General features: G+C 38.0%; 1 protein-coding gene across 5 annotated transcripts in view; it reads right to left on the reverse strand.

The window, feature by feature from the left end:
* PUS10 (pseudouridine synthase 10) overlaps positions 1-14,294 on the reverse strand; it is a 74,824-nt gene that overhangs the window by 10,054 nt on the left and 50,476 nt on the right. For all 5 annotated transcript variants that reach the window (XM_032352227.1, XM_032352224.1, XM_032352225.1 and 2 more), the window contains 8 exons: positions 14,139-14,184; positions 12,101-12,165; positions 10,665-10,750; positions 9,471-9,596; positions 3,517-3,573; positions 2,589-2,665; positions 2,440-2,495; positions 1,075-1,192 (listed from right to left, as the gene is read on the reverse strand). In XM_032352227.1, coding sequence (XP_032208118.1) covers positions 1,075-1,192; positions 2,440-2,495; positions 2,589-2,665; positions 3,517-3,573; positions 9,471-9,596; positions 10,665-10,750; positions 12,101-12,165; positions 14,139-14,184 — 631 coding nt within the window. The remainder of the gene's footprint in view (positions 1-1,074; positions 1,193-2,439; positions 2,496-2,588; positions 2,666-3,516; positions 3,574-9,470; positions 9,597-10,664; positions 10,751-12,100; positions 12,166-14,138; positions 14,185-14,294) is intronic.

Raw genomic sequence — 14,294 nt, forward strand, 5'->3', positions numbered from 1 at the left:
TTCAATCCAGAAGTGGAACATCTTTTCAGATGATTCTTGGCATTTGGAGTTGCTCATTTTCAGCTGCTTATTCATATCCTTTGTCTACATTTCTGTATTGGGCGTTTGTATTTTTCATAAGTATAAATCCCATTTATGGTATCTTTTGCCATACAATTTGTTTTCTATGTGGTCATATATATATGTACACATCACAATGTATCACCCTCTATGTACTCTTTATAGCTTGTTTTCTTCCCCCTTAGCACCTACCAGGAACATTTTCCTTTGTCAATAAATAGTCAGCTACTTCATAATTTCTAACAACTGGCTAGCAATAATAGCTCATCACACAGATAAACCATAAGATTAAGCCATTCTCCTTTAGTAGATCACCTAGATTATTGTAAAATATTGTCCATTTAAACAATGTTGTGATAACTGTACACATCTCTGTGCTCATTTAGGCTCATTCCTTGCATTTGAGAGTAAATTATCTTTACAGGAAGAGGTGGGGACAGGTGGGAAGAAATATGCAAATAAATAGACAGACCCTCTACAGTGATATATTCATGGGAGGGGAAACCTAGCAGGTGCCAAAATATTGGTGCTGCACATATACTATCCTTTTTAAAAATGTATAGCATGTTTTATTTATGCACTTAATCTTAGCATCAATTCTATTTTGTATTTTCTTTTTATAGATGCCCAAATATAATAATAGGATTGCTGAGGTTTTCTATGTACCAGACACTGTTCTAAGTGCTTCATATGACTAAACTAATTTCATTCTTCTAACTAATAATACAGGTGAAAAAACTGAAGCATAAAGAGGATAAGCAACTTGTCCAAAGTCAGACAACTAGGAAAGGCAGATCCAGGATTTGCATCCTAGTGATCTGTGCCCAGAGACAGGCTCTTCATCACTGGCATGCTGTCTCTCAAACAGGCCCAATGAACTGCACCATGATTCAACCAGCAAATGGCAAGCGAGGTCTCACATTCCCCAAAGCCTGTGACTTGCTAATAATAAGCTAAAAGTGAAAGAACTCTTTTATAAGCAATCAAAAAATGAGAAAGAGAGCACTTAACTACCTTTATGTTATTTAGGAATTCAATGTCTTTCTTCTGTATGGTGTTATTTGTCCATATTAAGGCACTATAGGACTTGGTCTTTTCTTCTTCACCTTCTTTCATATGTCCTATTGCCTCTCTAAACAAAAAAAAAAGGGGGGGGTAGTTTGTCTAAAAACACAGAATACACACAAGCCTTGCCCCAAACTTCCCTTCCTCTAAAAATAGCTTTATTGAGATAAGACTTACATACAATTCCCATTTTAACTATATGATTCAGTGATTTCTAGCATGTTTATAGAGTTCTGTAGCCATCACCATAATCTAATTTTAGAATACTTCATCACCCTAAAAAAGAAACTCCATACCTATTTGCAGTCATTTCACATGCCCTACTTCCCCCAACCTTTGACAACCACTAATTGACTTTATGTCTCTATAGATTTCCCTACTTTGAATATCTCATATAAAATAGAATCATACAATATGTGACATGTGGTATCTGGCTTCTTTCACTTCATAACGTTTTCAAGGTTCATCCATGTTGGAGAATGTATCAGGACTTTTTTCCTTTTTATTACTGAATAACATCCCTCTGTATGGAGATACCATATATTGTCCATGGACATTTGGGTTGTTTCTATTTTTTTTTTAAGATTTTATTTATTTATTTGACAGAGAGAGATCACAAGTAGGCAGAGAAACAGGCAGAGAGAGAGGGGCCAAGCAGGCTCCCTGCTGAGCAGAGAGCCAGATGCGGGGCTCGATCCCAGGATCCTGGGATCATGACCTGAGCCGAAGGCAGAGGCTTTAACCCATGGAGCCACCCAGGCGCCCCTGTTTCTACTTTTTTGCTATTATGGATAATGCTACTGTGAACATTCATGTGGAAGTCTTTGCGTGGATATACATTTTCATTTCTCTTGGGTATATATCTAGAAGTGGAATTGCTGGGTCATAATGGTAACTCTACGTTTAACCTTTTGAGAAACTGTCAAACTGTCTTTCAAAGTGGCCACACATACACTCCCACAGCAATATACAAGGGTTTCAATTTCTCCACATCTTTGCCAACATTTGTTTTTTTCTGTCTTTTTGATTATAGCCATCCTAGTGAGAGTACAGTGAGCTATCACTGAGGTTTTGATATGTCTTTTCCCAATGGCAAATGATACTGAGCATTTTTTTCATGTATTCATTCATTAATTGTATATTCTCTTTGGAGAAATGCCCACTTAACCATCTCCCTCATCTTTAATTGCATTGTTTTCTTATTATTGAGTTGTAAGAGTTCCTTATATATTCTGGAGATAATTCTGTTAACAGATAAATCATCTACAACCAGAACTTCCCTTCTGAGACCATCTCCTGTGAGTCCACTCTTACCTTGTGACAAGCTGCAAGTCACGGACTTGGATTTTGTTAGATGAATTATTAATTTTCTGTAGTAGCAGAAAAAGAGAAACAATTAGCAACTCCCGTCCAGTTATAGAGTTGCAGAAACATGACAATTTCCATGTCATGAAGTGGTTTACCTGCTGAAGTTCCTTAATTTCTTGTGATGTGAAATGTACTCTATGAGGATTCACCAGCTCAATTGCAAAGGGCCTTCCTGGCAGCACACACCCCGTCATGAAACAGAAACGTGTTGATGGAGTTAACATTTGGGCTAATGCAAGAGGGTTAGGAGGTGTGAAAAAACGAGTTGAGCTCTAGAGGACTGAAAGTTTAGTGACATGCCTACATCTGGGGGAGGGAAGGATGTGTGAAAGTATCAAGGGGCTTTTTGGAGGCTGCTAAACCCCAGTACAGGCAGTATGTGAAAATGACTGCTTTCCCAAAGGTCCATGAACAAGGCTTGTTAATTACAAAATAAAATCCAAAGAGCTGCTAATTGACTTGGTTACACTAAGGTAACGGTACCACACATGGCAATGCCCAGGGATACCAAACTGAAATCCAGTCTCCTAAACCTAATCCACTAGTGAAATGGAAAAGTTATGATTCCATAAGGGGAAGGGACTATTAATCTCAAGTTTAGGATTAACTCTCATCATCTTTTTTGTAATGCAACAATGTAAAATGAGAGAAATGGAGGCTAAGAGAGCAGAATCGCTTTTTAAATGAAGACGTGCATTTTGAAAGCTATACTGGTGCTGCTGAAATGTTATCAGATGGAACAATTAATAAGCGAACTTTTGGAAAAACTCAGGCACCACCTTGTTAATGCACATAAAAGTCCCTTAGAACCTACAGGCATGTAATAAGGATGGCCTCTTAAGAAATAAATCCTGCTAAGACATAATCGTATCTTTTATAAAGGTAGGACCACAATCCACAAAGCTCCCTCGATGGGAGAAGCTCTGGGCTCTGCCCACTTTGGTTTTAACAGCGAACCTGCTGTCTGAGAAGGGTGATAGTCTGAAAGTGAGTTCTAGTCAAGTGATGCTGTTGCAATCTTACCATTTCCTAATGTTCTCACGTCTACATCTTCTCTTCCAGAGGAGGAAAAATTAAAGCCTTTGCAAAGCAGATCAAGAAAAGCAATCAGTAACACAGTAACCCTAAGACTTTCATTCCCACCCCTCGGTAGAGACTTCATTTGTCTTGAACAATCTATAGGAAAATTCCAAGGGATAGTCATCCCACCTCTAATCCCAATCTCCAATAAAAGTAGCAATGATAGTAAGAAACACCATTGATGGAGTACTTTGTTTTATGCTGGGCACTGAGCTAAAATTCTACATACATTATTTCCTTTAATCTTTATTTTATTTTATTTTATTATTATTTTTTTTTTGTCAGAGAGAGAGAGAGGGAGAGAGAGTGAACACAGGCAGACGAAGAGGGAGAAGCAGACTCCCTGCTGAGCAAGGAGCCCAATGTAGGACTCGATCCCAGGACACTGGGATCATGACCTGAGCCGAAGGCAGCTGCTCAACCAACTGAGCCACTCAGGCGTCCTTTAATCTTTATTATAACCTTATGGTGTAGGTATTAAATAAAAGAACACCAAGCTTCTAAAATGATATGTACTTTTCCCAAGATCCCATGATTGAATGGCAGAGCTGCTCCTGATGTCCAAGCCAGACTTTAACTGTCATCCTATGCCACCATCCTGTGGGAAAGCCAAAGGGAAAGAGCACTATTCGGAGGAAGGACCCACTATAAGCCTGGCCACAAGCTTATGGTGAAAAATCTATCCTTTAAATCCTTTAGAAATTTAACCTCTTTCCTTTTTTCCTTAAAGCAAAACAAAGCAAAAACATTTATTTGAGAATTAAACTCTATGAAAAGAAGAAGAGAGGAAAAGAAGGGTTTAAAAACAAATTTTTATGTTAAACAAACCTAGGCTAGGATCATAACAAAACTAGTGTTCATTCTAAGATAGAGGGATCACACTAGCCTAAAAAGCTGCAAATATTAGAATGGGAAATGGCATTTAAAAAGGGGGGGGCAGGGGTTATATGACAACTTTCCTAGATACAAAACTGCTAATTTCACCATCATCACCATAGGAAAAATTACTAGAGGTGAGCATTATCATAAATGTTTCATATATGTTAACACTATGAGGTAGGTATGCTCATTATCCTCATTTTGCTTACAAGGAAAATGAGACAGACAGGATAGGTAACTCGCCTAGGATCACATCCCTGATAGGTGGTAAGGCCAGGATCTGAACCAGACAATCTGACCCCAGAGTCTCTTAACCACCACATAGACAGGTGGTCTCTTAACCACCACAAAGACAGTTCAAACTCGTCCCAAGGAAAGCAAGACCAGTATTCTGAGAGAAGGGATTAGAAAAGGCTGGAATGTTTGGAGAACTCTGGTCAGTCCTTAGACTTTGGCAAAGTGTAAGATCTCTGAACACATATCTTGGAGACTAGAATTCAGACTTACACCCTGATTTATTTACTCAGGAGCAAATATCTATAGTGGGCATATGCAAGGCACTACATTAGATCCTGGGGAGAAAAACAAGATGGACACGGGGCTTACTGTTTGTGGAGGATAAGAAGTGCAATATAGCGAGTAGAGCTAGGACGGGAAGCATACAGGAACGTTCTTGTTCTAAAACTACAGTTGCAGCATGAGCTATGAGGTTTGTATTTATTCTTCAATGGTCCAGCCACTTTGGATAGCACAAGACGAGAAGAACAAGATAGCTGGGAAGAACAAATGGGAAAGGTGGAAGGAACTGAACACCGTTCCGACAGCCACCTTTTTCCAAGGAAAGAGTCTGCATGTAAAGGTCCCATGTAGATTTTAGAAAGAGGAGGGTGAACAAGCTTGAAAAGTCCTATGGAAATGACACTGAAGATTAGCCCTCTTTCCTAGGATGTGTAGCTGTGAAGAAAGAAGAATTTCATTCCTCTTTCACCTGTAAGAAATCCCTTTTGCAAGCCAAGGTCAGCACATTGGGGAAACAGGCTCTGAGCTGTTGTTTGTCATGTACTACCAGAGTCAGGTAGGCTCCTTTCTGCCCGTAGGGCCCAAAGCTATAGGTCTTACTGAGAGAAGCAACACAGAGCTGGTTAGGTAAGGGCTAGACATCCAAGGTAGGCCTAGAACATATGCTGCTGTGTTAACACCTGAGAACTGGCCAGGTAAGCAGCCATGAAACTACAGGATCAGGCTCTTCTCAAGGCAGAGAATCTAAGAAAGGTAAGGAGTAGGATTCTGTGAAACATTAACACCCCAAGAGCCCTCCATTCCATGTTTACACTACATTTTTAAACTGTTAATAGAACCCATAGTAACATCAGCAGCTGCTAGTCAGAGTCAACAGACTCAGGAGCAGCACTAAGTAGGGGTAGAGAGCTAAACGGAGAGTTCAGAGGGGCATCTGGGAAGATACTGACTCCCTGGGTCTGTGATCTGTCTTACACCTGACCACCTCCATCTCTAAAGCAGCCGTAATGTTAAAAAACCAGGGGATCCACAGTGACTGAGCCACAACCTGTGACAGGTAGGGGTGAAGGGAATGAACAGGACACAAAGAGGTAAGTCTACCAGTGACAGCTAAATCAGACCAGAGATTTCCAGTTCATAAATTGGCCCATAGGGCGCCTGGGTGGCTCAGTGGGTTAAGCCGCTGCCTTCGGCTCAGGTCATGATCTCAGGGTCCTGGGATCGAGTTCCGCATCGGGCTCTCTGCTCGGCAGGGAGCCTGCTTCTTCCTCTCTCTCTCTCTCTCTCTCTGCCTGTCTCTCTGCCTACTTGTGATCTCTCTCTGTCAAATAAATAAATAAAATCTTTAAAAATAAATAAATAAATAAATAAATAAATAAATAAATAAATAAATAAATTGGCCCATAAAACTTCCACAAGTTCCAGCCCATTAATAAGAAAGAGTTGCAGAAAACAAGGCTCTTGAGAAGTCCAGAGAAACACTAAATCGAGACAAAGGAAGAGGGGACACTTATTATATCTTTTAGAAAAATATTTCAAATTTGGACACTTCATTGAGAAAGTGTCCAAATTTTGGGGGGTAACCTTTAACCCTTTAACCCTTTATTCTGTGTAATTATGAATATTAGCTGACAACAAAAGGAAAAGGAGTTACCACCTTAAGTATTAGGAAATACATGTTTAAAATTTGGTTGAGTTTTCATTCTTTCTTTTTTTTTCCTTAAGGATTTTATTGTTAAACCAGACAATCTATACATGTATAGATGTTACAGACAAGTAACATCTATACATGGGGCTTGAACTCAGAACCCTGAGACTAAGAGTGGCATACTCTACCGACTGAGCCAGCCAGGTATCCCGCTTGAGTTTTCTAAATTCACACTATGCCTTGTCTTATCCCCCTAATTCTGTGAGTTCTTTGAGCCTTTTGCTAAAGGAGCAGATATTTCAAAATCCAAAACGAACCAAGTGCAAGAATGATCAGAATTATCAGAGGTTTAGCTAGTCAGCAGTGGTCCTCATACCCACGGCAGACCAACGATGAGACTGACAAATGGGCAGATGCAAGAGGATAAAGGCCTCAGAAGATCAAATTCAGTAGTTTGGACTTTAATCCTGTACGTAGTCACTGGCAAGTTTTCAGCAGGGAAATAACATGACAGATATTTATTCAATAAGTGAAATAATAAATGGGTTAGGGGAAAATTTCTTAGACACACTGACATTGAGAGTGTGTCAAAGTTTATTACTCATTAACTAGGGGATTAACAAGTAGATAATATAATGTGCCCATTGAAAGTGAGAGAAACAAGTTTGTATCTCCCATTTCGGAGAAGGAATCTTTATTTTGTATTATTATTATTATTTTATTATTTATATATAAATACAATATATATTATATATAAATATACTTATATGTTTATATATTTTATTATTTATATATTATATTATTTTATTTTTATTTTTATTATTTTTTAAATTTTTAAATTATTTTATTTGAGAGAGAGAGAGAGCACACATGGGTGAGAGGGAAGGGGAGAGAGAATCTGAAGCCAACTCCGCACTGAGCACAGAATACAGAGCCCTATGAAACCAAGAGAGTCGGATGCTCAAACTACTAAACCACCCAGGCCCCCCATGGAGAAGAAGGACCCTTTATGTAAGAAGCTAGACTACTTCATACAATATTGCTTATTTTCAGAGAGTTGTAAACCATAGAGGTACAACAGTCAGAACCATCTTCCCAGAGCCATCAGACATGAACCACAGAGAGAACAAGTAATATATCTTGAGATGCACAGGTTTAGCAAACTGATGCTTCCAATCAGGCATTTCGAACAACAGGCTTATCCCCTAACAAGGAGCCAGTAGCACAGGGGTCTAGAGGTCTGCTTTTTCTCAGGCAGTTCTCAATACATTTCCTCAGGATACCATTATGGATGCTAAACACATAGTTTGCTTCATTTTCAGTTTGTGTATAATTTTTCCCCCTCAAATGGAAAATGAAACCAAGCTTCCTGCATGAAAGATTGCAAGGGGGAAACAGACAGCTCTTTCAGAGCCTCCCAACAGCCCTACTGGTAATGGGGGCTTCCTTGGGACCCAAATAATCAAAACTGAAAGTTTCTTGAATCATCTCATAGAAAGAGAGTAAGGTGGCCCCACAGAATCTGGAAGAGACTTTTTATGCTAAAGCTTGATTTTTACTTCTTCATAACTTGGATAATTCTCATGGGATAACCAGTACATAAATATTAAGTAGGTAAAAGCTCATGCCAATATCCCAGAGTCTTGATTGCTAAGATTTTGGAAAATGTTAGGTTGTTAGGTTAATTTTCTTTTTTCAGTAAACAATTTTTTTTTTTTAACGATGTTATTTATTTGACAGAGAAAGAAAGAGAGAGCACAAGCAGGGCAGGTGGAGGCAGGGGAGAAGCAGGCTCCCTGCCCAGCAAGGAGCCCAATGCAGGGGTTAATCCCAGGACCCTGAGATCATGACCTGAGTCAAAGGCAGATGCTTAACGATCTGAGCCATCTAGGCACCCCTCAGTAAACAACTCTTAAAGACCCTTAAAAAGAGGATCCACCAACCCAATAGGCAACAAATTATAAGAAGGACGTAGTTTAAAGTCCTCTTTCCTCTTGACAAGGCAGAGAGCTGGAAGGGACAGCCGTATCTCTTCTTAGTCATCTGCCTGTCATTCCTCAGGCAGGCCTGCCTTAAGGTTTTCAGAGTGAATGGTGGATATCAAGCTGGTTCCTCAAAAAAGGTGTTCTAATTATGCCAGGAGACCCACTTCAAAGTAAATCACTATTTACTGCCTACAGTTTTTCCTGATGTACAATATGACTTTCTGCAATTGAAATCTTGGCCCCTTTCCTCTAGTCTAATCCCAGGTGACATCACAAGGATCCAAGCTGCCTATGACCTGATGGACCTACTGAGACAAAGAAAACATAAACCTGACAGGATCTGACTCATTCCACAAACCTGGGCTCATTAATACCTGGAAAATGAAACACAACATACTATCATTAGGTCTTTGTAAAATGGTAGCTGTTGATCTCTCTTCTCTAGTCTTGAACTTCATCCCAGGACATGTTAGCAATTAGGATGGGAACCAGGCATTTGCCAGTGATTGTTCTTGAACAAGCACTGGATGTGGAAGTTGTGTTTTAATTTCCTCGTATTTCCCCAAAAGAGGCCAGGTCTGAGGTGCCCCAAGGTCAGAGGTTAAGTACATTCACTTAAAATAGCTTGTTGAGGGGTTTTGAATTTGCCCAGGAAAGAACAGTCATCTTGAGAAAGGAAAGAAATACTTGGCTCAAATCCAGCCCAAGTCAGAGGTGCTCAGGCCATGGTGACTCCTGTTCATGGGAAGCTGCCAGGTAAGGAACCCAGATTTGCTGGGGATTTACAAAATTCAGAAATCCTTCCTGCCACCTCTAAGAAATCTATTCATGAATGACAATGTATTTAAAATAGGAATAATACTTACTCTCTGCTTTGAATACTGCCAAAAGATGATCTGAGATTAATTCTTCCACTGAAGATTCCAGCTTCCTTTCTCCATCAATTATCCAAGGAGTCTGTGGTAGATTCCTAGAATATTTATTATATCTCCCTGCCAAAGAAACATAAGGTAGCCTGGATGGAATGCTATAATAACACAATATAACACAATAGGATAAAACAACTATTTATTGAGTGCCAATATCCTAGGTGCCAAGACATAAAACAATGTTTAGCCTTCAACTAACTTATAATCTAATTTGGGGAGCCAGCACACAGACATATAAATAATTAAATTAAAAGATTAAAGGTAACAGTAGAAGAGATGGCTAAGGACATGATATGAATCATCAAATGAGCTCTAAAGGAATGCTCAGTGTATTTATTAATCTGATTGGCTGACTGAACAAGTTATATTATGGAACAACCCAAGGATCATGAGAAAAAAAACAAACAAACAAACAGCAATTACTGCTTTTACACCTGATTAATAATACTTTTAATGCAATACTCATTGGTGATAATATATTCCAAAGAGTTCAAATATAGGAAATTTTGAAGTTTTTGTAATTTAAAAAAAAAAAAAAAACGACCCTAAGACAATAGGATTCATTGCTTTATGAATCAAGCTGCACTAATGGCAGATGGTTTTCATTACCATAAGGCAGGGTGTCATAGTTGAGACTAGAGAGCAATTTCATTTCAGCTATTACTGTGAAATCGATGCAGCTTTCTAAACAAAAACTATCTGCTAGATTACCTCTTGGAAAGGTCAATGCAACAATATATTTTTTTAAGGCAGAAGCTCAGTATTCAGTCATTTTGCAGATAATAAAATTATTTTTTTTCAAGTTCACTTTCATGCTCTCTGTGGCTAAGTTTCTCCTGATCAGTTTCGGGTTTCTGTATCTATCCATATTTCTATGGGTACTGGCCATCTCTGATGGAAACTATTAAAACCTGAGAAGTATCATTTCCCTTTGGCATATAACAAAACTAAGTGAACCTTAAAAATGCCTATAGAACCTAAAATAAGCTTGGCTATCATTCCTAATTCTCAAAAGAGGTAACTAACCAGAACCTAATAACAAATATAAGAAGGAAACAAAGGAGTCATTTGAGTTTTTCAGAAAGGAGAGTAAGTTGACAGTGTAAGTATATTCTAGACTAAATATTTTACCAGCCACAAAAACAGCACCATGAGCACACTCAATTTCAAGAACAGTGCAAACAGCCTTTGGTGAGTTTGGAGGACAAGGAAACTGCCTGCAAAACAAAATAAATTTTACAGCTACTATTTTCCAGACATGATATTGAACCACATAACTAGGATGAATCAGCATTGTCTGAGACACACAGAGCCCAAGCCTTTTGTGGATTAAGCCACTCCCTAACTTTTTTAAGTTTTGGAATCACTGGGGTCTTTCAGGCCTCACGTACATTTTAATACATGAGAGTGGTACTAAGTAAATCAGGGCTCTGCTACTACCTTTCACTTAGGAGGCCTCATGTTCCCAGATGATAATTTCTAACAGCCTTGGGGTTTGAGAGAAAAACCCATACTTATGAAGCGGAAGCCTTTCTGGGTTCTTTAGCCATTTTGCTATCCATGAACACTTGGTGCCATCTTATAAAACCCTTAATCATTTGGGTAAAGTTGGTGTGCATTGACACACTAGTCACAGGAGTAAGCCCCACCCGTGGGGAGGGTCTCTGCCATTTTTCTTCTCATTCCAATTATGACCTCAGGGCCAGAAAAAGTAGAATGTGGCAGACTTTGCCCTTTAGCTAAGAAACTTCAATCTAACTGAAGACAGACAGGAAAGAGCAATATATGGCTTTATTTTCTACCATCTGGGAACTTCCAAAGCCATGGAATGGAGTCTACCTGTAAAAGACTAGATATGGATTTACTCCAAATGCTTGCCTTGAAAATGTCATAGTTTCCCAAGATGTCTTAACAAAAAAATCACTTAGAAACTCAGGAACTATTGCTTGTAGAGAGTAGCTAACTTTACCTTCTAAAATTTAATAGAAGTATTTCCATTTCCTGAGGCTTGCTTTTAGTCAGTAAAATAAATAAAACCTGCTTCATAGCTCCATTGTTTGAAATTTATTCAAGGATATTCTGGAAGAATAACTATGATAATATTTTATTAAATAAAATGAGCACAATGAGAGTTAAAATGTAAGGTTTACTGTATTTCATTATATTTTAACCAGTGAAGAACTCATGAGCCTTTCTCTCCCTCTTCTGGAGATGGATAATACTCAAAATGCAGAATGAAGGATGTAATGGAGAGTCCAGAATCCTGGCTCTAAATCCACCTATTACCCAGTTGAAATCTTAGGCAAGTCAACTCCCTCAATATCCTCTTCTAAAGATAAAGAAGTTGGGTTTGAGTCATAAATTCAAATGTCAGTTTGACAAACATTTATTGAACAATACTACACACCAGGTACTGTGCCAGGGAATAGGAATATAACAATGACTAAGACACAATCATCACCCCTGAAATACATCCAGTTTTGTTTTAGAGATAATCCAGATTATCTCTAACATCCCTTTTATTCAAAAATTCCATGATGCTCCCACGTTTCTATACTTCTACTTACTTGTGGAAATCCTCTTCTTTTATCTTATTCAACGCTTTCATAACTGCCATTCTAGTGAACACTGACTATATAAAGTAAAAATGAAAAAAAAGACATTTTGTCACCCAGACAAGAAAACATCGGAGGTGAAACACAAAACATGGTTGGAGAAATTACATCACTTTAAACCATACTGACAGGAGAGAAATACTTAAGTGCTCCAAGAAAATAAAACATATGCATTCATACTGTCAGTTCTCCCTCCAACCCTTCTTTTCAATTTAGCCTATGTCAATAATACCAGGTAGGTCTAGCAGAACAATTTAACAGCAGGTTGCCAGCTAAGAGGTAAATAGAGCCAACCAGCCTGCCCTGGCATCTAGCAACTCAACATCACTCACCAGCCATAGATAAATTAAATGAATTCACCATGCTGAATAGAAGGGCATTTACAACAAATGTCCCACATGGGGTTTTTCAAGATAAGAAAAGTCCACCTATTATTATTATTATAAGAAAAACCAAACCACATGGTAGATATACTAGAACAAATCAGTACATATATACATGGCTTACTATGAAAAATCACAATGGTCTCTTCTGTTTGGAGAAATTACACTTTACTCTAAAGAGGCATAATGTAGGCATCTCAATGGTTTGTCATCAAATCAACGGTTTTCTAAACCATATTTTGGAGAACCCAAAGATACAAGGTTAAAACTGAAAAATAAGTGCCTATTTGTTAAGATATGACATCTCAAGCCTGCAAGAATCTCAAAAGGTCATGTAATTTGTTCCCAGCAAAAAGGCAGTAAAGCTGCATACACCTATACTACTGGCCAAATGATGTGGTGTCAATGATGCTTTGACAAAAATTTCCTTATCCCATTACTTGGTGCTTGTACTTGTATATTTCCTCAAAAACTGAAATAAGATTTTTAATATAAATATGGCTACAAGTCTTTTGGACAGAACTTTCCAACTGATTTGACAAAGCAATAAGCTAAAGTTATACACAAGATGGTGAGCCCTCTAATTCACAAGGGCAGAGGGGCAGGACCTGGATGGAAAGAACTCCCAGGCCCATTGCTTCCAACTTAGAGCAACTTCATCTGTTAACCTCAGGGTGCTGAACAAACATGGTAATATTCTAGGTGTACCATGATATGAGAAAGGTGGGAAGGAGTGCTTTAGGCTTCATCTGCATTTGTAAATTATTTTCTCACAGGGCGTTCAACAAATGTTACGAACTCTCCCCCACCCCACAACCCTGAGCCCAGTTCCAAAAGGCTCAGCAATTAATCAAAGCAAGAGTAAAGACCAACAGATGTATCTTTGGTAATAAACTTATATATATTTTTAACAACCATAACAGCAAAATGGATGTTAGTAAAATTAAGAATGCCTGAGTCTCTGTATAAAACAGGCTAAGTATCTGTGGCATGAAATCTTGCCAATATCATTGCCATGCCATTCCATCCTGGCATAGTAGAAACTAAAAATACATGCTAACTAATTCGCTCACTAACATGAAGACCAGCTTATATCAAATAAAGTGAAGTTTAAATAAAATGCCCTTTTGCAATATAGTCTGAAATAGGCCATATTAATTCAGATTGTCCTAAGTAAAATAATTTATTTTGGATTATATTTCTTAAATACCAATTCCTAGAAAATGAATATTAGATAAACGTTTGGAATGCTAATAATTAACATGGATTTTCTCCAATGAGGTAACTTTGGGATTAAAACCTAAAAGCTAGATTTCCCCTAAATGGAAAATAGTAACATCATTGAAACACTCGTTCTAAATTTAACACCAGGGAAACAACCCAGACAGTGACACAAATATGAGAATGTTTGTGTTATGACTTCCAAACTAGAGGCAAAGATATTCAGGGTTGAAAAAAATAAAAATAAATGTAGCAAATGAAAGTATTTAAAGAATGATTCTTAGTATAACATATTGCCAGGATTTCTAATGCATATCATTTTGTTGTTAATCTGAATATTCAGCTCAGACAAAACTCAATAATGAATAAAAAGGAGGAATCCTTACCTGTTTGTTTTTGGCTGGCTTGAAGCAATCTGGGCATATCACACGTCTAAGTAAAATTCAAGTTTATAAAAAAAAGTTAGTGGGTTTATTTTGGGGTGAATATAACTAAAATATATTTTATATATTTTAATATATATGGCTGCTAAACTCAACATA

The sequence above is a fragment of the Mustela erminea genome, chromosome 7, assembly GCF_009829155.1.
Source record: "Mustela erminea isolate mMusErm1 chromosome 7, mMusErm1.Pri, whole genome shotgun sequence".
In the NCBI taxonomy this organism is placed as follows: Eukaryota; Metazoa; Chordata; class Mammalia; order Carnivora; family Mustelidae; genus Mustela; species Mustela erminea.